Genomic DNA, 23,431 nt, shown 5'->3' with positions numbered 1-23,431 from the left:
TGTTTTTGAACTCTCATGACAAAATCACTTACAACTTAATGGTAACAAAAAGGGAGGGACCATGACCAGCCTCCTTGAGAAGCAGACATGCTACCAGCCATGACAAAGCAGTGCTTCACCCTAGGAGACACCAGTCAGCTCCTCAGAGCAGGAAAGCATGGCATATGCTAGTGATGAACACTGTACCAGCAGCAGAGTAGCACCTCAGCCACTCACACAGTACCCAAAACCAGGAGGCATCAGCTTCATCAATGTTCTGACCCCTGCTTGATGCCCCTGAAGATCAACACCTTCATGATCTCTTCTCTCTCTACAGCAGCAAGAGACAAGGGCTGGGGGCAATCTCCTTCTCCCTCTCCCATCCCCTCTGTCTCAGCAGCACTTCTCCATTTGCTCCTGTGTGGGATTACTGGGGGTCCTGAGAAATGCAAGGAAAGGAAGGGAAGGGAAGGCTGCAGTGAGGCAAGAAGTCCAGAAGATCAAGAAGAAGAGGGTGTCACCATCCCTAGCAATACCTTGTTACAAAAGCATTCAAGAAAGTGATGTCTCCTTCTCTCTCCTTCCTCCCTCTCCACTTCCCAACAAATCCTAGTCACCTTAGGAGCACATGGCTAATGACGGAGAATGGGTCAGGGAGAGAAGGAGGGCAAGGAGACAGAGAGGTTCCAGGTACCACATCCTTACCAAAACACCTCAGCACTATCATGCTGGTGTGTAGTACCATCATCACTGAACACACGCAGTACCATACTCACCCTAACCAAGAAAAATTCACCCTAGCAGCTGGCCAATGATTTTCCATTTCAGTAAATATGCCAACATTATATTAATTTAGAATTTGCATAAATACAGCTACATTTTCTATGGGAAACTATCAGTCTATCTGATAGTTAAATGTCTTCCATTTATTGCTAGGACAACTGGAAAATATTATTTCAGGTGGATTAGACAGACCAGAACATACTTTTTAAAGTCAATCCAATACCACAATGTAGTTCTTTACCCTGGGAACATCCTGTTCCGGGGTCAGATGCTCACTGCCTTCCAGGAGTGAGGTTTTTCAGGCAGCTTCTCTTCCCAGAATTCAAAGCATGTTTCTTTGTGACAAAGCTCCCAGTGCCTCTTGGACATTTAATTATGGGAGAAGGTCTCAGATAATGAAATGGGAACATCATGCTCCTGAACTATAACTTCTGAAAAGCAATACACTGCGGTAGGGAAATGCAATTTAATTTTGAACTGACTCAGGAATTTCCCATGGAACATTAATTCTATTTTCTGCTCACCTCTTGAATGTCAGTCTATTTTTCTCTTTCAGTTTAGGAAGCTTATAAAAGGTGCAGTGAACCCCTACTTCTAAATCTGTGGATTCTCCCTCCCTCTTTGGGGAGGCCATAGCCATGGGAAGGGTGCATCTGAAACAGAAGCCTATTGTGTTAAACCTTATCAGAGACGATGCCTAGCCCGAGGAACTGCTACCTAGATACGTAACACAGAGAAATAATAAAGGTATTTTCACCCCCTTCCAACCCCTTCTGGTCTGCAGGGGCTTTGGCTTGCCTGAAGCTGCACAGAACCCTGTGCAAGAGCCAGAAATTAACCACAACTTCACCAAGCCTCACTGCAAATTTTACTCATCTTGGCATTTTTTGTCTCAAAGGTCTTCCACTTCAATACCAAAACAAATATTACAGTAATTCCTTAATGTAATGCAAAAAAATTCCTTCATGTAAGCAACTGCTGGCCTGGAAATTTAGCATGGGACTGAAGTGCTGAGCTAGTCTGAGCTACTTAAAAGAATACCCAGCTATTAAACTGCAAAAGAAATTACCTGAATGCCATTTCTCATCCCTGCATCCGTTTTTTTTTTTTGTTCCAGATTTACGTTAAAGGTTGTCTATCTCTTTCTTCTCCATCCCCTACACTCAATCACACAGAAAACACTTCACAGCAGATCTGCTCACCCAAACACACCCAAATGTTTTGCAGAATTCAGGCAAGCTGAGCAATAGGGATGAACTCAATCAAGCGCCAGAAAGATACCAGAACATACCAGACACATCATCTTTCCTTGAAACAGAGGAACTGTTTCTATTTTAGTTCACCCACTTTCACGTATTTTGCACGACACAGACTGCCATTATATGCATCCCTTCAGCACTGATATCTATAACCAAAAATGTCAGGCGTTTCAGCTATCCGCAGACAGCACCTATTTCCTATGGCTATTATGGGCAGTACGAACACGTCAGGAATTCTGAGTATGTTTGGGTGAACTGACACCAGATCCCAAGTTAGGAGCTCCTCTACTACGAGTATAAAACACACATGCCCAGAATAAATGGTAAAAGCATGCTGGCATTTAGGCAACACACACTCAAAGCACAGATTCAGGTGAAACCCTCAGACTACAAGTTCTTGTTATATAACAAATACTACATCTAACTTCCAAATGAGTTTCTGTATTTTAAGATCCTCTTGGGTACATGAACATCACAACTTCACCAGAAATGTTTCAGAAGCTGCCTGGAAAAGACGTTGATCAAGGAGGCAATGTATCTCCTAGATACTGAAATTACTTCTGATAAGTTCTAGAAAGAACGTGATAGCCTGCATTTCCTTTTTTTTACTCACAAATTCACTGTCTAAGTGGGGACTACCAGGGGAATGCACACATGTTTATATTAGTGCTAGAAGGACTTTGTTCAGAGAAAATGAGAGCCAAATTTATTTTTTTTTCCAAAAATACCCTAACCAAACAAAAAAATCAAACTCCAAGTAAAAGCATTATTTGGGAACAAACGAGTAAGGTTAAATTTAATTAACCCTGTGTTGCAATCAAATTCACCCATGAGGAAATAGTTTGTAAGTGAAACCATGGCCAAACAAGCAAGCAAGCAAGCATTGATTACATCCTCTCTAACACAGAAAACAACTTGCTTTTCAACTTTGTAATAATAAACACCATTTCAAACAGCATCTCTCACTAATGAAAACAAAGGTATATAACAAAAATTATGTGCTAGGAAAACAGTACTCCAAACTGTAATGGCAAAATTATTAAAGCCCAAGACTCCCTAGGTATGCCTAGAAAAAGTAACCTTGTGAGTTAACACTTCACTGAGGAATAAAGTTCAAATGCTCCATGTGGGGAAAACGGGAGGCTAAATCGCCCGGGATAAGCATTATTTAAGTATCCACCTCATCCTAGAGGAATGGCCAGAGTGCTCTGAAGACAGCAGGAAAGCCCAGAGGAACCACCCTAGCAAATGCATGCAGAGGCAAGCTTCCTACTTACCCTACTGTATGCACCATGATCTCTTTTGCCACCTTAGTAATTCCCAAGTATCCAGAATGATGTTATTTTTTTAGGGAATATTACAGCTGCTAGAGGAGACAGAGGCAAGCTGACAAGCAGAGCTTTGCAAGAAGCCAGGCAGAGAGGGATGAATTTAAACCTTGGCTCAAGATGCTGTGTATTCTGCGTCTATCTTTAACTTCTAAATGATTTGGTTTCACATTCCTCTGAAGTCCTGCTGGCAGATGCCTTCGTGGAGCTTTACCAATCGCAGGCAGCCGGCCCCCCCCTCCTCCTCTATCCCTCCACCTCCCTCCCTCCCATTCTCCCTCCCACCCTCCCAAGCTGCCACTCCACCCCCATCTGCCCCATCCCCACGTCTCCTCACTCGCACACACACTCACGCACACACACAGGGGTTGGCTGGCAGGATTTCACGGACTTCCAGCCTCGGCTGCCCGCCCATGTCTGACGGAGCCGCCCGCCGTGCTTGTGCCCACTCTGGCAAGGTCCCTGAGCCCCAGCGCCACCGACCGACCCGCGGCGCACAGCGGGACCCGTGGGGCGCATCTTCCGCAGGGCATCCCGGGCACAACGGGCTGGGGCAAGGCAGCAATCCACCCGCTGCTGCACGAAGGTTCGGCAGAGACTCCTACCTGGAAGCTTACAGTGCTCCTGACTGCACAGGGAGCTTTACGGAGGAAGGGCATTTAAACAGCAGCAACAACAACAAATGCCCCAAAATAAGATATATAATAAAAAAGAAGTTTTTACCAGATCTCGAACATAAAGCTTCTAAACTTCCACTCTTAGTCAGTCCGTGGCTCCTTACAGTAACAATGCATTGCAAAGTTGTTTAGGCTCTGAAGTGACGAGATTACAGATTCATGGCAGCATTCTAGGTGACTGAAGTGGGGGAAAAAAAAGTCCTTCCATGTAACTCAGAAAGTCAGTATCCCTACCAGAGATTGCTGGAGTCCCTAGTGTTGACACAAACCCCTGACTCTTAAGATCAGCCTTTAAAAGCAGCAGATTTTAATGCTCAAATGCATATTCAGTTGAATGTTGCTTGCCATCAAGTCTGCCGTATCTCAGACATGGGTGGGAACAGAACAATCCACAACACTTTATGTAAAATGTATGAATTATTGAACACTTTCAGTTGCAACAGGAAAACACCAATTGCCAGTCACACCAATTCAAACAGAGTAACGTGGTAAATGTCTCTGGTTTCTCAGCGTCTTCAGCCTTTGTCTGAGCTGCTGCCAAGAGGGGGTTGTAAGGATGCAGCCAAGCAAGCGGAGAGCACAGGCTGGGGCAGAGGGGGCAAGGCCAAGCTGTGCCCAGAATCCCTTGGCTAAAAACACGGTTTGAAAATGCCTTGCCAGTGCTCGACTTCATGAGGCATTACACATTTCAGAATGCCAGTGTTGAGAGGCTGGACTGATTTAGCAGTGAAAGTGATCAAGCATATACTTCAGGCTAATGAAGGAAACTGGTCAAACTTGGAAAGGTCTCAAGGGGCGGTAAAAAAATAAGCCGAAGGGTGTATTGTAGTGCACATCAGGAAAGACTCCACATCTCTTGCCTGATAACATATATATAAATACATGTGTTTGAGAACACATAAAGCTTGATGAAAAACAGTAACTCCACAGTCATTTTCATGGTCAGTCCACACAGACTGAAAGGCAAGAGCTCCTCTTAACCTGGACTGAGCTCAGGTTTGTAGGCCTGGAAGTGTTGCTAGCATCACAGAAACATTAAATAACAAATCAGCTGACAACTCCTGAAAAGTTGAAAGATTTGTTTTGAATCACTAAAATTTGTTACTATTAGCAAAGCCAGACCCCAGTGTGTTCAGTATCTGCCTTCCAGAGTGTGTTAAAAACTGCAGCAAGAGAAAAACATGCCATGGACTTCCTGCCAGACAGGGAAGAAGTCACTTCACTGCTTTTTCTCAGGATTCCTGATACAACAGTTCAGGGCATGTGTCTATTACTCAGGTTGAGGAGCTGCAGCAAACTGCAGGAAAGCTGCCTTGTCTGGCACTGCTTGCTGACAGAACCACCTCTAACACTGCTGGTTTGTAAATCCCTCAGAGCACAGAAAATCAGAGCCACAGAATTCCCGTTCAAATGGTGCAACTTCATATAATGCAGTACAGTGCGTACATCAAGCAATTTTTTTCCAAATTGTTTGTAAAAATGTTAGCTTTGAGGGGCAGATAATCACTAGAAGCAGAGACCAACTGTCAACATTAAGTTTTAAAAAGCACAGTGCTTAAGGTGCTCAGAGAGACAAAAGAACAAAGAAAAGTCTTTGTGCCTTTGTGGCTGAGGGCTCCTTTCTAATTAGGGCAACAAGGAAGGAAGAAAGAAGCTCCCCGTGGAAGAAGGTGCAATGGACAAATGTGGTGATTCAGAAATGAACAGGAAGGATTAGGACTGAGCTGTTTATAGGACTTCAACCAACCTCTAGAGAGTGCTTAAGTGTTAGGGAAAACAATGGCTGGGGAAATCCACAGAAGCACATCCACACTTTTATCTAAGCTTGTGTGTTTCCCTAAGTAGATACAGAGGGAAAAGAGATTTGGTTTTGAATCCTCTAAAAGGACACTGTTTGCTTCCCATATCTCCTAACAGGGTATTTAAAAACCTAAGAGTATGGGGAGGAGCTTTGGAAAATGATGCTGGAAGTTTCTGGGAAACCCTGGATGTCAACATGGACAGCATAATCTCAATCCCATGAATGAGACAGTCAGAGGTCAGATGCCCAAAAACTGTATCACATAAGCCAAAGGAGAAGAGAGGTGTCCAGTTTCCTCAGATGAAGAGCTGTGCAGTAATACCAGTGTCTAACGTGCAACACAAAGTGTACAGCTGCGAGGGGGAATACTATTCTCACTCTCTCAGCAGGGTCTGTTGCTTATAACGTCAAGTGTAACAAATCAGGGACTTCTGTGGCATTAGATTTGAGATATATGAAAACATATTAATAGCAAGTTCTTGTGCAGGAGTGGGAGCTTGAGTTGGAGCTGGCATGGGAGCAGAGAAGGGAGTGGCAGAGAAGGGAGAGTAATTTGGTACCAGTGACAAGTGTAAAGAGGTAACATGTTTGGAGTCATGTGACTTCCTACTCATTCCCAATTTAGCCAAGTGCCTAAGAGGCATGATCTGTCCCTTCATGTTTAGCTATTTTTAATGTGCACAGAATTTGCTCTTTGTCTCCCCTTGTCTGTCAGTGTCTTGAATTCATTGGTGTTGGCAGTCTTAAGATTTGGGCTTACTGGGACAAGCAACATCTTCTACCCTACGGGCTCAATCCTTCCAGGTCTTACTCAAGAGTATTTCTTCCTCTTTAGAATCATCTTGTTAACCTCTGCAGATATTTCAGCACAGGTTTGTTCAAGAGTAAGAGTTCTGGAGTAGGGACCGTAATTGCACTGACAGGCACGCAGTTCCTGCCTGTCACAATGGATCCAGCACTGTTTATTCAGTATTAACCCAACCTGCACACCCCTCACTGCCCCAGCCGACCTCCAGCCAAGCCTGCTCAGCTATGTGCATACAGCAACAGCCCTCTCCAAAATGGTCCAATAGGTGGGCTTTGGCCAAGTGTTGATCCATGTGCTGCTTCTCTCCTGCCGACCTTAAAGAGATGGGGGACAGCTATTGCAGCAGGTGGGGACAGGGGCTCTTGTGGCAGCCCCCAAGCACCCACTCCCTTGCTGCCCCTGCACCATGCAGCCTGCAGCACAGCAGGATACATCTGCCCTGGAAGGAAACCCAAGGGATGGACATGGGCTCACCCAGGGCAAAACACTGCCCTGGTCTCCCAGTGTGGAGTCTGACTGCTGTGGGCACAACACTCCTGCCATTTCCACGAGGCTCACTGGGCAGTGGGAGGAAGCTCAGCCACTGGAAATGTTCAGATGGGTTAGCTCCGCTATTTGCAAAACATATGCAAATTGTTTGAATTCTTGGTAAGCATTAATGAAGTAAATGGGGAATGCACTTAGTACATACTCTGCCACCAGTTTTGCAGCAACAGAGGATTTTCTGTGCTCACTTTTCTGTTATTGATTTCTATGTTTCTGTGATTCAAGCCACAGGGAAAGAAGGGACATCATCCATGGTCACAAACTGAAGCTTCAGGAACAAATAGTATTTTCAGTCATTCCATTTTACTGAATAAAGGAAAAAAAACCCTATTATTTACTTTTCAACATGTCTTTCTTTTTGCTGTGTCTGGTATTTATACTTTTGGTAAGAGTTTTTGGGACAAACTGATGAATGAAACCAGTATTTATCATCATATATAAGCATGTCACGTGTACAGGAGCCACGATATAAAGACTTTGGCTTTATTTTTGTACACAAGAACAAAGTATAAACATTAATTATGAAGAATTAAGCAACTTACGGAAAACTCTGTACTCTTGCCTTTACCAGATCAATTTTCAAGCTCAATTGAAAAGTACCTAAGGGGAGAACCAGAACAATTCTGCTTCCATTTACCTTTACCCTAAATATAGGAAAAAGACTACTCTTTTTGTTAGGCGCCCAAATTGATCAACAAAATTATGATCTGAGATATAATGAAATGAAGAGTAACTTTTAAAAAAAATGAAGTTTTGTAGGTAAATGGATAATTTTACCAGACTGAAAAATATTTTTCTAAAAAGAAAAAAAACCCAGGTAAACCTAGGCCCACAAAGTGCTGAGGCCTGGAAAAGTCTTTCTGGAACTGATAGTGCTCCTGGATAAATAAAAAGGCTGCTTTCAGGCTTTCTAATATCATCTATTATTGGTCCTCTACCTGAAAATGCTGAACTTTCAAGGTTTGAAGTGACAGCTATAGTTCATTTAAGTTGCCTGGTGAGCAGTGCACCTAATGAAGATTGTCTACCTCAGGATTTATGATCCTCTGCTATTTATTGCTTCCAGTAACAGTAATCCCTGTTTCCTCTAAACTCTCATGACCACTCCTGCCTGTCAGGATAGGAGTGCTGCCCATCTCCATTTCCAGCTTCATGCAGCCGAACTGCACTGCCACCTTCACAATTATACTTTCAACTTTCCCAGGCCTTCATGGTTGTTCTTCTTCTAGATACTGCCCTCAGTTATCAGCATTCCCACTCCCTTCCACTGCCCCTTTTGTATTTTCTCCCTACCTGGGGAAAAAGCAGCAAGCAGGTTGTGCAGCTGATTCAGAGTTGTGGGTGCTCAGACTGAGCAGCCAGCACACATGGGAGCTGCTTTAGGAGAGGAATGTTGCATGTCCTGTTCTTTTTTGGGTTGGTATCTTGGATTCCACTTCAGGAGAGTCAAGGAGAATCACTATAGCTGAGATTTCTTCCTAGGTGTTTAATTTAGCAGAAAGTGTCGAGTGAGTTCAAAACTACTGGCTGTGGCCAGGAGTGTTAGACAAACAAACATAGCATGATTGTGTTCCCTTAAAAAGCCAAACTCTGAAAATAAAATAAACAAACAGCCCACATGCCAGCTACAAAGATTCATGACACAGTCTTTGCTCCAGCAGGAGATGCTCTTTGTCTTCTCGATGATAAGAATCCTCTACTGCTTTAAAGGCTTCATGTCTGCTCTAACCAAGTACACAAAAGGCAGCGAATAGTGCTAATTAAGAGAGCTCATTGGAGCCTGTTCTTGAAGAAGAAAAGTGAAAGATCACAACACCAAAACTTGTCTCGTCACAATGTTCACCTGAAAACAAAGTCCTTATTCCTGAAATTATTATATATTGATATTTTTGTTATGGAAATGGCTCTGTTAGCTTGTCTCACTCCAGCACCTTGGTTTCATTGCAGTGCTAAATTCTGCACTGAAAATTGTTTCCATTAAGTTATTTTACAAAAATGCCACAAACACTGTCTTTATATTTGCCTGGAGAGACAACCACAAGCTTTTTGTGTAAATTCAGCCATTGCGTGAAGAGTGCATGCATGCAGACATGACTCTGGGTGGAGTGACACATGCACTTTTTTCAGAACTGGAAGAGAATAATCTATGAAACAGATTCTCTGTTCAGTTGAGCCAAAGGTAGGAACAATCCTCTTTCATTCATCCCACATACCACCAAAAAAACCCTCCTGCTTCAAAATAAAACTCACTTTATTTCACCCTCCAGATGAAAAACTTGAAAAAGAAAGGAAAATACTTTTCTCCATAAAGAAAAAAAATACACAGCAAGAACAGAGGAGGCCTGGAAGTCTCAGAAACTGCTAATGAGAGCTGGAGCATTAATATATAGGCCAACACCAGGAATTCCATCAGATCAGTTATGTAAAAGCCAGTAGCGCCTGGCTTGCTCTCTGAAATGCATCAGTGCCCTGCAGGGCTGGGGGAGGTGTCCCTGCCACACAGCCCTCCCCTTCCCTCTCTGTCCTGGCCCCAAGGCAGCACGGATCCCTCAGGCTCGGGGGTGCCGCTGCTGCTGGGGGCACACGGACAGAAGAGGAGGTCTGATCAGCCCGAGGGTCTGCGCTGGGGCGAGAGCACGCAGGGTGAGACAGCCTGGGAGAAGCTTGTCCTACTGCTCCCTCTGCTGTACCCATCCTGTGGAGAAATCCCAAATGTCAGCGTGAAAAGCTAGGATAAGGGATGGCAGCTTTGAGCGCGGTCTGCAGGTAGCACAGGCCTGGGGAAGAGATAAAGCCGCTGATGATGAGGAGGCAGCAACCACCACCACCCTCAGGAGATGGCGTGGCACGGATCTCTGTGTGTCCAGCATAGCAAATCTCTTTGTACCTGCCGGGGTTCCACCTGCGCTTCCAGAACGGTGCAGGGGAATAAAGCCTCTCCTTGGCACGATCCTCTCTCTTTGTGACGTGGATTTAGATCATGATCTCATTTTAGGAGACGGATGGGTGTCCGGATCGGCCCCGGAGAAAGGCCCAGGAAGCTCCCTTGGCAGGGCAGCGGCCAAATCCTGCGTTAGGGACGCACACAGCAACACCCCCCAGCAAAGGGGGGGAAACACCCCACCCCGAGTCACACATCTGTGCCATGCCACATATAAACAACAGGGAGCCAAAAGAGAAAAAACAAAAAGCAGAAAGGAAAGGGGAGAAGTGGCTTATGGTAATGAAGTCAATTAATCATGTGGTAATTAACAGTCTGACTGTTGTAGAGAATGTTTTTCTCTAACTAAAAACCACCTGAACACAACGGCAGTCAATAATCCCACTCTGTACACTCATTTCTGAGGGCTGAGAATTTGGCAGAACTGAATACCACCTATGGAAGACATTAGCAGCTCTTATGAAAGCATTTATTTGAACACAAGGAAAACTTGTACCCCAAGGAAAATACGTATTTTCAGATGTTCAAACATTACAGTGTACTTTCTGCAATCTTCATAGCAGTATTTCAGTTACTCCACACTCTCCTCTTAGCACTAATTTATGGAAATCCAAGCTAGAGTAGAAACCATTTCAAAGGAAGAAATGTCTCTCAAGCACTTTTTCTCTGAGAAGGTGCACACTCATCAGAATAGGGAGGAATGATGAGAAGAATCAGCACCTTCAGGAAAAGTGGACACTTTCTGTAATAAAAGAGGTGATGAAAGGCTGGAATGCAAGGTTAAATCTTTTAAAATTCGGCCATGAACTCATCTTAAATCTTCTGGAGAATCTCAGGAACTTTACACAACTTGTACCAGAAACAAAACGAGAAATCTCTTCCTAATAGCAATATGAGACTAAAAAAATTAATCAGTGAGTTCCAGAAAGGCAATGTTCTTCACTCACTTTTTTTCTCCATGCCCCAGGTATTATTTCCTTCTATATTACAGAACATCTACCAGCTAATGAAAATACGGGAAACTGGACTTTATGATATAGCACGGTGATAAAATGAATTATATTTAAATGTCAATAGAATCTACGAAATAGAGCAAATTTGGAAGAAATCCATTCAATAATTTTACAGTTATGAATAATTAGCATGGCATTTTCAAATGCACTTAGGCAAATTCATGACCCAATTCTGCTCTAAATTCTTTAATTTTAGCTTTTGCAAAGCTATATGAGCCATGCAATACTACAGTAGTATTGGAATGCTGCAGCACTAGGTGAGTCCTGCTGAAAAATTCCACCCTTAAATGAATGACTCCAGCAAAAGAATGGGACATGGCAATTTTGGGCAGAATGAAGCCCATTCTTTTCAAAGGCAGCACTCCCGATTTTCATAAATGCAAACAAATGCAGTTTGACCACAGAACTGACACAATGTACCTAATTCCAACTTGCCTAAGTTACATGGCAAGAAGAAGCTGGACTGGAGCTGAAAACAGAAACTAAACAACTTCCAAGGGAAAACTGAGATATTGAAAAATACTTTATCTGTAGTAAGCCAGTAATAACTGCAGATTATTTTGACATTGTCCTGTTAGGTTTCATGATGAACAGCCACAAATATACAAAGAGTGGCACAGAGACCAAGCACAGGTCTGGTCATAACCTACTTGCTGTCAGATGCCACAAAGCTGCTCCTTTTTATAGCACCTCCTTCCATCTCACTGAATTCATCATATTTATCCCCAAATAAAAAAAATTATAGGGTTTTTTTTGCCTTGTTCAGAGAAGCGCATGCTTTATCCAAAAGCCTCAGACATTCCAGTGTAAATTATTTGCACTTCTTGCTACAAAAAGTCTTGCTCCAGGACTTTGTGACAACACTGACTACCTGAGGGAAATCAAATTAACAGCAGCTGAGACAGAACTATTAAAGGCATGTTTTCCCCTATGTACAGTAGTCTGCTAACGTATCCACAGGCAGAGAGAGTGAGGATAAAGCAAGGACATTTCTCTGAACCATCACTATCTTTCACATTACTGTCTGTTCTTGTGAGGGAGCTCTGGATGCAGTGATATTGATAGGCACTGGGGTTCCTTGAGCCTCAACGCAAGCATGCAGATTTTACAGACATGCACACCATGAAGACAGTAGCTTCCAAAATAAATCAAGCAAGCTTTTTGCTTAAGACTACAGAGGTAACTGTAAGGTTGTTGCTTGTTCCCAGGGTACTGATGCAAGGACGTGGTGCACCTAAAGCTGCTCCTCTGCCCTCATGCCCTCAGGAAGCACCATCCAGCCTCCAGAGAAGGAGATGGGCTTGGGATGGCACCTGGCCTCTTCCTGCACAACCTGCCAGGGCAAGATGCTCCCAAAGGAGCTGTACTCATGCCCCTGCACTAACACCTCCTGCTCAAAGAGCGAGATGACATCTCTGCTGTTTCCAGAGAAGGGCAAAGACACATATACTAGCAAAATGCTCAGGGTGGCAGGGCCCACATTTGTAACCGGGAATACCACTCTGAAATGCAGGCAGGAGACGACCACACTGTGCCCATGCTGCTCAGGCATTACCCAAGAGGTGAATGTGGCAGGGCTTGTTGTTAAACACTAGGCTAGCAGCAGTAGAAGACCTGACTCAGGTCTCAGCTATGCCACAGGTTTGTTTTGTCAATTTAGGAATTCACACATTTACTTCCTCCCTCCCACTTCTCATCTGCTTTGTCTGCACAGCCTTCAGTGGTTTTAAGGTGGGTGTCATGTTTCTAGGTGCTCAGAGCAACTAAAACGTACCTTTGACCTCCTAGTACTACTGTGACTGAATATTGAAAACTGTTCAAGTAACATTTTTATTCCATTTAATGAATGGGAAAAATAACTGAGTTGAAAGAAAAATGCACCTTCCTTCAAAAGCCTCTTTAATCAGCCCCAGAATCTGAACCAATGCTGAGCATAAAGATTTAAATTTGGCTTAATGAAAACTGAATAGACCAAAAAACAACAAAAGAAGTGTCTTTACAAAAGGTATGGATTCAACCCAGCCAGTAAATAATTAAAGCTCCTCTCTGTTCCCTTCCACTTTCTATTTTAAGGCTTTTCATTATATGGGATCAAAGTCAGCTCGAGTTGGAGAGAGTTAGACAAATCCATCACGGAGACAGAATGAATGTATGATCTCATCCCCTGTGACAGCAGCCCGACGGTACCACCTGTTTGAACTCGGCTCATACCACTTCTGGTGACACTGGCAATGTCAAGCAAATCGCTCGAAATTCAAGGGGGGGGCGGGTGGAAACTCTCTCCACCTAAGCAAACAACAAAAAAGAAAAAGAGCTGTAAATCTGGCATCAGCAATGCTGCAGGCAGCCAGCGCTGCAAAAAGAGCAGCCACAGAAAGGGTTCAGACCCCACGAACATAAATCACTCTGAGCCTCAGAAAATCAGTTGTATGAAGGAAGACTGATTTCTCTTTGGAAAAGTGTCAAATGAGAGAGCAATGCAAGATAGCTGTATAAAAAATTATTAATACTAAAAATAAGGGAAATCAAAGATTTTTATTTATTTTCTCAAAATGAAAGAAAAAGAACACATGGAAGCCAGAAGAAAAAATAATTAAGAGATATGAAAGACAAGTTTAACAGGGAGTTTAAAACCGACAGGCAAATTTAAAAGAGATTAAGGAAAATTCTGTTCTACCTTTTCAAACTTAAAATGTAAGTTTACCCTGTGGCACTGTCTGCAGCATAGTATAATTGGGACCAGAAGGGACTACTAAAACCAATATTCATTAGATTGTTAATGAATACCTGCACGTTCCCATTAGAAACTCATCTGTTTTAAAAAGAAAGAATATAATCCTTAATGAACCTTGCTTTTTTTAAGCAATAGAAGACAAACATTTACACTTCCTGACACAAACAGTGATTAAGTGTCAGGGATTAAGATATCCCCCCTTAAGAGGAATCCCCAAGGATTAAGAAAATCCCCCTCTTATCACATTATTCCATAACTGTCAGCTGGCCAGTTCCTGAGCCCTGTCAGGAACAACGTACTGGACCAGATCCAACACACCACTGTTTGGTTCAGTCAAGAGATTTCTGTCTGAAACGCTTGTTTAAGGAAAAAGATTACGGCATTGTGAGTGCACCATAAAGCTTTGTGTTCTAAACCATTTTTTGCTCTGACTGCCAGTAGCTAGCAGCATTTGAAGATGAAGGCAGCAAGCATACATCAACTCTACTTGGTTTGGTGTATAAAACCACTTTGGTCTAGATCTGGGTCAAGATACACTATATTTCACTTCTTTGAGCTGCTTGATGTGTTCAACACAAACTTGACTTTGGGTCTGCCACCGCACCAGGCACATTTGCAGTTCTAGGAGTTGCAGGGTATTCTGGCTGATTAAACTTGCAACTACGCAGATGTAAGAGCCAAACTGTAAAGTTATTTCAGATATAAAAAAACCCCTCACTGCTGTGAAATTTATGCCATTTTTTTCTCAGTCTACTAAGAAGGAAACAAAGAAAGCAGTTTGGCACTTCACTAGCTGAAAGAGCTATTTCAAAACACGCTCTAGATTAATACTGCATGGCAGGACCTTTTCCCAGTGAGAAAAGGCACTCTGGGGATGAGCAGAGGCCCCAAAAAACAATGTTCTCTTCGGTGACCTCATTAGCATCTGATGTGTAGGAACATATTCTTTAAATGTGTGATTTTCCCATCTACCTTGAAATGGTCCTTCAATCAAATTCATAAAATTACTTTCATTTGGTACCAGACAGATAAATAAACCGATGTTATTCAGGCCCAACAGCTCTTCAAATAAAGGGGGAAAAAAAAAAAGCCTGCAATAAAAAATTAGATTGGAAATGTTTTGATGCTTTATGTGGGAGTTAGCTGTATGCAGAATTGAACTGTATTTTCTTGGTTTAGCTGAACTAAGCTGTACTGACAAGAGCATGCTGAATTAGATCCGGTTGTAACCCGAGGTGAACCTGCAGGGTAAACCTTACGTCACTATATTGCTGCAGCTCTTTTTTCCATGAGCAAATGTAGCTCACTTCCCTCAGTCTCTGAAATGCCATATCATGTGTGCTGGCCATGGGGTAGAAGTCTAAATAGAGCATGTTTGGATTTATTCACTTCAGGCCTCTGGGAATGGAACTGAGCTACTGGGAGGGACTGAAGTAAGACTACAAAGGCATGAAGGAGGCAAATGTGATGGGGTATTAGAATGCACCCTGTATTTAAAGACATTTACCCACATTTCCGATTTGTACTTTTGCCTATCCAAAGCAAAACCAACACTGTTGCTCTCTCAAAGCCATGCAGGGACAACTTGCCTTGCATTATGGGGTAATCTGACCCTCACAGGTGAGGATGCCAAGCTCTTCCTGGCTACAGTATATTAAAAGTACTTAATTTCTACAGCACCATCCATACAACTTTGTAGGGTAAGATATAACTCTCCTCCAAAAGCTGACAGCTCCTTAGCATGAAGGACAATGAGAACACATGCTACTTGGCATGACAATCCCCTCTGCCAAATTTCCATGACCACATCACTGCTTCAGAGACACAACTGAGCAGATAAAACTGCTTAAGTTCTACCTTATAGCCAGACCTACAAAACCTGCTCTGTGTTCTACCTTCAGACATGTTGCTAAGCACAAAACTACTCTCTCCAGAGCCAGCTGGAAGCCTCAGTGGCACAAGGTAGGTGGGCATATAACCCTCTACTATCTCAGTGCCTGATGGCTCTTTCTTTGCTAGCTTTATCCCTGACATTCTGTGTCATGGCAGACCACATAGGAGCCCTCCCTGAACTGATCCATGTACTTAGAGGAAAAGCAACTCTATTTGCAGTTGCACTAGGTAGGTAATAGACCACAAGCTCTTTACCTGCAGCCCTGGAAGGAGTCCTCTGCCTGCTCAGCTGGAATGGCAGGACACTGTAAAATGGAAGACAAATCATTCAGCGTACACCGCTTGCTGATTGCAAAACCTGGGTTGTAATCCATGGACTGATACACCTTCTCCCTTCAGAATCATAAAACAACGCAGTTGGTGGGCAGGGGTGGTGCAGCAAGGACAGAGTCCAGCCTGCACCCACCAAGCATATTTACAAATAATGACCACCCCACAGAACTAGCAATTATCTTGCTCCAAATTAAGGATGATATCCCAGACATTTTCTCTACACCGGCAGTGGACTACAGAGTCTACTTTGGGGACCTTCCACATTGCCAGGAATTATCTTGCTACTGTAGGTTTTTCCTTTGTAAGAGCTATAGTGCTAAATGTTATTTTCCAACAGTGTATTCTTTAAAAGAAATTCAGGTACATGACCTTGATAATGATTTTTCTCCAGCTCATATGCAATGGAGATGTTCTGGAGACACCATGATTTTGCTTAATAAAAATATAAATCTCCATATAATTTCATCACTTCAAGCCTTGAATAACTGGAAATCCTCCTCCTACATAATTTGTCATGATTTCCTCTCTTTGAGTTCAATGCAAGAAGTGCATAGCTAAATTATGCAGGACTATAAACTTACATAACTGTTTGTAAGACAGAAGAACATAAAAAATAAAGGAGCTTTAATAACTAGGAATATAGAGAAGTCCAACATAGAACTGAGGAAAAAATGATTTATCATTTGTTCTTCAGGTAGACAGGTTTACTAGTATTTAATTAGTATAAATAGAAGTAAATCTGAGAATATACTGTCATTCCCTTAGACATATGGAAACCGAGAGCTGGCAGAACTAATTATGAAGCAGCTACCTGAACAAACATCAGTAGAATATGTAGGAAGGTGTATTTACATTAAGAGATCACCCATCTCTTGCCTTAGTTTCCCCTTTTGAACAGCAGTGGTGTGACGAAGGAAGCACCAAAAGGCATGCACCCACATGGCTCACTGATACCACGTGCACACAATCTGGAGTATCAGGCATCCACAGCAAGCATATGTAATTCCTTTCACTGCCTACCTAACAGAAGGTTCATCAATAGTCTACCCTTTATGCCTTTTGGTAGTTTCTCCTGTTCTTGGAGCAGAGAGAGTCTCACATTACCCAGACAGCCTTCTACTCTCAATGCAAAAATCTGGAGGGAAATAAAATCCATCAATCCTCTTCTTGGTTTATTAAATCTCTCTCACACTGTCCATCATTCCCTGTGGCCCTGCAGCTCGAGCTCTTCGGCTCTCTGCTTGTGGGGCTCTTTAATCCTTTAGCTTTCTATGTGGATGGCTGTGGGCACAACTTGCCCAACCCCTGGTCTCTTTTTCTAGTCCCTGGTAAGGATCTTTGCTCTCACTTGTGGTCTCTCCTGCCTCTGCTGAAACAGCAAAAAGCCTTTTACAAGGTCATGTATATACACACCTTATAGTCAGGTGTTCTTTGGCTTACAATGAAAACCGCAGGACAACACGAATGAACCTGAAAGGGTTCAGGATGCAAGGTGCTGTTGTAAAAATTACACTTGGATACAACCAGAAATGGGGATGAAAAGTGGATTCATTAGCAAATGACAGCTTTTCAGCATACTCCAAGCACATGCACTTGGAAATTCTTGCTGTTCCTCATGCAGATTACAGTTTGCAGCTCCCTTGCACTGTTCTCCCATTAGGTGTGTGAATGAAGCATAGAAACAATTTGTTTTATCGCCTCCACTCTCACCAAAGAATTAAATTAAAAATAGCAGTATGGCATCACATTTAACAGGGCAGTAAAATAGAACTGTAATGGCTGCAGGCTTGCTCCTTCCCTCCTATAGCAAACCCTGTAATGGGAGGGAGGTTGCAGCTCTGCTAGGGATTCTTCTACCAGATTTTGCCCTGAGAAAAGGTTTGTTGAGAGGGAAGTCACTGTGGGGTAAGTGCCAAAACCTGTGCCTGTACTCTCGGTCCTCAGGCCATTTGGTTGGAGGAGCTGATGATCTGCTTTGTTGTTCCATCTTGCTAGCAGCCCTTTTCCATGGTGATGCTCTTCTAGACAGACCTGCCAGCCAAGCATCATGGGGGTCCACTTTATTGAGAAAGCTTCTCAATTTATAGGAGCTTTACTGTAAACCTAATACAGGTTGCTATTTTTTAATTTTTAACTTCCCACGGCAGGCAGTGGTACCAATATCCACAGTTTGCCCATTCCTTCCCTATCCCACAGGACTTTGCAAGTCTGCACCTCAGGATGCTGAGGGGCTAACAAAATAGCAGGACATAGCTTGTACTGCTGACATCCATTTCATACAACTACATTTTTTCAAAGCCACTGGGCATGAATCAGGTCTATGGAAAACTGCAAACAATAATCTGAGCTTTAAAAACCAAGAAACTCAAGATGTCTGTGTTATGCAAGTAATACTCAGCTAACAAAGCTCTTCACTTGCTCCCTAAAATACATGACACTGTGCTTACTGTTGGGTTTCCAAAATGCACAAAAATACTTATCTGCATATCTTAAACCACTGTCAGATCTAAGATGACGGTTACTGGGGCTAAAATAAGGGATAGAAACAACATGTATAGGAATTTGATGTTTGGGCTTATTTAAATTTAACACTTTATTCTCAAGGATATATTTGGCCCCTGGTATTTAAGGATTTTCTCCACAGAACACTCAGTAAGTCCTACAAGGAATGTATGTGTGCCATTGCCATCAATATTACTGGATTTACGGGTGAACTGAGATCCACCCCTGGGTTCACAACTCCAGCACGAAAGCTCTTGGCTTCACAGGAGACAACAAATGTGCAAAGGAGTATCAAGGACAGAGGAGCTACCCAGAGATACCTCTTCTGCAGCCTTTTAAAACGGCACTTGGAGGAGATATTTGCCATCTGCAAAAAGACTGTCATAGAGGAAGATTTGGAAGCAGGCTAGGGGCTGGATCATGGGACCCAGCAGTCCACAGGTTCTGGGCACAGCATTCCCAACATCGGCTGACTCCAGCCATGAAATCAGCTGTGGAAAAGCCAAACCAAAGTGTTAAATCTCTCCTAGCCCTTGGTCAGTGACCTGCTCAAGTATTACTCTGCACAAATATTGTCATGCAGGAGTGGTGACCCTCTCTGAAAATTTCATCCTATGGGCAGGAAAACCATTTAAGGTACTTCCTACAGTTTTATGCACAAATGCCTAGAGCTTTTCCATCTAATACATAAATTAAACTTCTGCAACTGTGAGTTTTGTTACTAGAAAAAAAACTCTGTGAAACAATGAAGTTTTCCTAATGCTTCTGCCACATGCAGAGTAAACGCTGTTGTGAAAGCTGCGCGCTCAGAATGTGTTAATTACCAGGTCCCAGGAGCATTCCCTTTAGCCCACTCCACATCTTCCTAGCTGACAGCCTTTACCACACTGTGATGAGTCACAGACCCGTATTTTGAAAGTTCATTACTGCTCTTTAAGTTTATAACATAATCATTAAAGTTATTTCTTAATAAAATTCTGATGTGGCTTACTACAATTCTGCATCAGTAGTAAGTATTTATTTACCCTTAAATTATTTTGAAAATACGTTTCATATGATTAAACCAGGTCATTTTCACTAAAAAACAAGTATTTTTCACTTAAAAGATAATGAAGATGGCAATTAGAGATTTATTATATCCTATATCCTAAAACCTTCTCAGCTGCTGTTTATTAAATAAGTATTATGAAGAAGCCAAAGAACACAACGAATTCAACCCTTTAGTGCTCTGTTTTACATCTCTGTTGGGCAAACAGCATCAGGACACGAAAGCCATTAACCTCTTTTGTTGAGGGTCATTGCATTTATGACATGACAGAAGTACCAGCATACACTTAATTGTAAAGGCTGTTCACACATAAAATAACCAAATGGTCAAACTAAAAGAGCTTCCCAAACTCTGCATCTGTAGTCTATACATTGCCACACAACTTTCAAGAACTTGCACATCAACTTCCCAGTAAGAGTTCAGAACAGTTTTCAAATTCCTAGAAGTTTAGAGAAAGGAAGTGGGTAGGTATTGAAATGAAAATACGACATTTTATTAGTACGTGACAGAATTAGTTTCTTCCTTTGTAAAAAGGGTTTGTTTTTCTCTATACACCCAGGTTGGTAACTGCTTTTATTGTTCCACTGAGCTGTTCACCGGCATCTTAAGAAGAAATTTTCCAGGGGAAAACTAAGAGAGCAAATTACTTTATAAGCAATTTTTTCCTGAACCATTTTGTATTTTACATTGTAGATAAACATGTCTTCGCAACTGCTCTTCTCAATTTGACCCTTTCCCTCATACCTCCAACGTCATTGTCCTGTATCTTAATTTCTACTGCTCTGAGGTCACAGACTTTTATTACCCGACTTCACCACAGGATCTGAGGATCAAGACATCAGAACACAACAGCTATGTCTCCTGGTTAGAAATCTCAGCTCTCTACAGTCTTGCAGACATTTCTGCTCCTTTTGTTGACTTTTTACTGTTTTCTCAGAGCTACTGAATTATTCATCTGTCAACATAAATGTAGAGTTCATCATATAAATATGCAAAGTCACCATTTTAGAGCAGACATCCAAAGACAAATTCATATAAAGGCTTTTTATAGATCATTAAACCTGCATAGCAAAAGACACACTATACCACAAATGTAGCACTAGATAGTAGGACTTCAGTTGAATGTAAACTCTGAGTAGAGCAGTATTCCAGCCTACTCTCTGCTATGTTACCTTTTACAGTAAGTCTTCCATTTTGATTTGTAAAGCCAGTTCCTGCTTCTTGCCTCAGTTGATACAATCCCAAAAGTGATGTTCATCTAAACAAGCCTGTCTCTTAGCCTGCGTCAGAAAACTTACTTTCCCTGTACTAATATTTGCTTTTCATGCAGAGTAGCTACTTCCTACCAGGTATTTTCAACCTGGACCTATCTCTTGGCAAGCAGTCTACAGATCTGAGCGAGACACCATCAAGGTAGAACTAAATACTCCCAAAACACCCAGTTAGTATTTCTACCTTTACGGATCCTGTTAAGACTGCTAAATATAGGGAATTTCCATACGTTCTGCTCCCCTAGACTTCAGTGAGAATAAAGGGGACAAAAGACTAATTTGTCAGAGCTGAATTTACTACATGAATATTATGCATGGTCAGTTATACTACATAAAATAATCCTAATGCTGGTTCATGCATTTTGCAGTCAGCTTTATCAGATAAAGTGTGAAGATTCAATTAAAATTTTAAAAGAATAATTACCTTTTAGAAAACAGCTTGAACAAAAGGAAGAGATTCATCAATCAGTGGCAATAAAGATCATATACTAGGTGAAGACAGGCTGAGCAGCTAAGCTATGGAAAAACCTGTTCAAACACTCAACATTTGACTGCAGTTCTCATAATACATTCACAGTAACCTTAGCAATGCCAATTTGAGCAAATATTGGGGCAAACCCCAAAAGACTCTTTTGGTTTTGACTGTCATTTTACTCCATTTTACAGAATAAAATGGTACACTGGCTCTTGATAAGGAGCTAAGAAAGTATACTAAGATTTATTATCTCAGAAGGCAGTGTCTCCCTTCCATTAACTGCAAGTAACCTGGCAAAGACAGAAGTTAGGATGGCCAATTTATATTAACTGTATGATCATCTTTTGTCTTGTTGCCCTCACATCTTCCCAGGATATTTAGACAAGGAACACTGAATACACCAAAACAACAGGAGATGTCACTTGCAGTCTTCTCACTGACTTCAAAGGCCTGATAAGCTGGCCATTTGAGATGCAAACATTTCAGGAAGTGAGACATACTGTTGAGCAAAGAGCAGAGCCGTGTTTGCCATCCTACTCTCTGCATTGTAGGTATTTATTTCATTCTCCATAGTCACGACTACAGAATGTGTTCTGTAAAATCAAGTTCTATTTATGCTCTTGCCCTCATTTAACCTCAGAAAACATTTCCTTTTCAAAATCCTTGAGTTCTACTGTAAGCATTTCCTAGGGTAATACTATCATATAAAACACTGTCACTTCCGAGAAAAGAATGACAGATCCTTAACAAAACAGACAAACCCTAAAAATTTCAGAACAAGCTCTCTATGCCTGCTATACCAGCTGGTATCCAGGGTAAGATACCATGGCTGAAACTTTGTACCAAGCAGAAGATGGGAGTTTTGTGAACTGGAATTATATAAGGAGCTCAACAGAAAGAGACATGGCAGTTAGGACAAGGTCAGTGCAACACAGTCCAAGTCCAAGAGAGAGTGAAAAGAGATGGATGCTGGAAGCATGCAAGCTATCTGAAAGCTGCTCACGTGATCTGAAGTTTGCAAGGAAATTCATGATGGCAAATTTCACAGCAGAAGGGTGGATACAATACTTGCTCTTAAGTATGTGTTCTTAGAGCAAGGTACTGTAAAGCTGCACGTTTAAGCCAGATTGTATTCCTGAATGCAGAATCCAGCACCACAAACCTGTTGTGAGTTATTTCCACTTAAGAATCACTTTTTTTATTAAACTGATACCCACTGAAAGTAGGTTTTAAGCATAGTCAGGTGAATGAATGTCTGATGAGTTCTGATACAACCTGAGCTAAGCTACTGTCTCTTATCTGAGGTAAAAATGATCATCTGAATGCAAAGCAGAAAAGTATACCTTAAACCACCATCTTGTACCACACACTTGTGATGAGTAGCAAGTGCTCTTCATCTATTTCAGGGCAGAATTGAAAGGCAGCACACGCCAACACCATCTTTGGTTTAAAGTTTGTGCTGAAACAGCTTGGGGAAGCTCACACAGGACTGTAAGTTCCATTGGGAAAATTACTGAAAATTCTTCAACTGTCTGCAGTATCCTACCAATCCTCTAGATAAACTAGAAAACTCAAATCAAAATTGACGTCTATATGAGGTTTTACTTTAACTCTGTCTACTTAATTCAGGTAAGTGCAACCATCATTTTTACAAAGTGGCTTAGGAAATCAACTTTCAGCTCCTGTGAAGTTTTTAGCTGTTGTTCGTAATTACTTCTGGAGCTCTTGCAAAGACGTGTTGCTCTAAAATGAACCAATTTTAGCAGGTTTATTGCCTTACTCCTACTAAACACAGGCCTGTACAGGTTAAGTTTTACCTGTTCATATACGTGTATAGTAGGTGAAAATAAACAAGACACGTTTGCAGGGTGCAAGGCTTAAGTTTCAAAGTGAGAACATGGGAAAATGCACAGAAGGCAGTAGTTACAGCAATGAAATTAAGTTAATAAAAGAAAAAATAATATCAGGAAATTAGTATCCTTCTTAACAGCAGATCTGTTAATGCTCTGGAACATTTTCCTGAGGGAAGCAGTGGGAGCT

General features: G+C 42.1%; 1 protein-coding gene across 14 annotated transcripts in view; it reads right to left on the bottom strand.

Annotated features, from left to right (window-relative positions):
• Positions 1-23,431, bottom strand: part of DTNA (dystrobrevin alpha) — a 222,905-nt gene that overhangs the window by 177,121 nt on the left and 22,353 nt on the right. For 8 of the 14 annotated variants that reach the window (XM_082297529.1, XM_082297541.1, XM_082297542.1 and 5 more), the window contains exon 1: positions 3,299-3,479. The exons of 2 other annotated variants lie outside the window; for them this stretch is intronic. In XM_082297529.1, coding sequence (XP_082153655.1) covers positions 3,299-3,315 — 17 coding nt within the window. In that variant the 5' untranslated portion in view covers positions 3,316-3,479. Of the gene's footprint in view, positions 1-3,298; positions 3,480-23,431 lie in introns of those variants that run through there. 4 more of the 14 variants (XM_082297536.1, XM_082297535.1, XM_082297537.1 and 1 more) reach the window with 1 other exon arrangement.

Source organism: Coloeus monedula (assembly GCF_965178545.1).
Source record: "Coloeus monedula genome assembly, chromosome: 1".
Taxonomy (NCBI): domain Eukaryota; kingdom Metazoa; phylum Chordata; class Aves; order Passeriformes; family Corvidae; genus Coloeus; species Coloeus monedula.
This window is presented reverse-complemented; position numbering and strand designations above follow the sequence as displayed.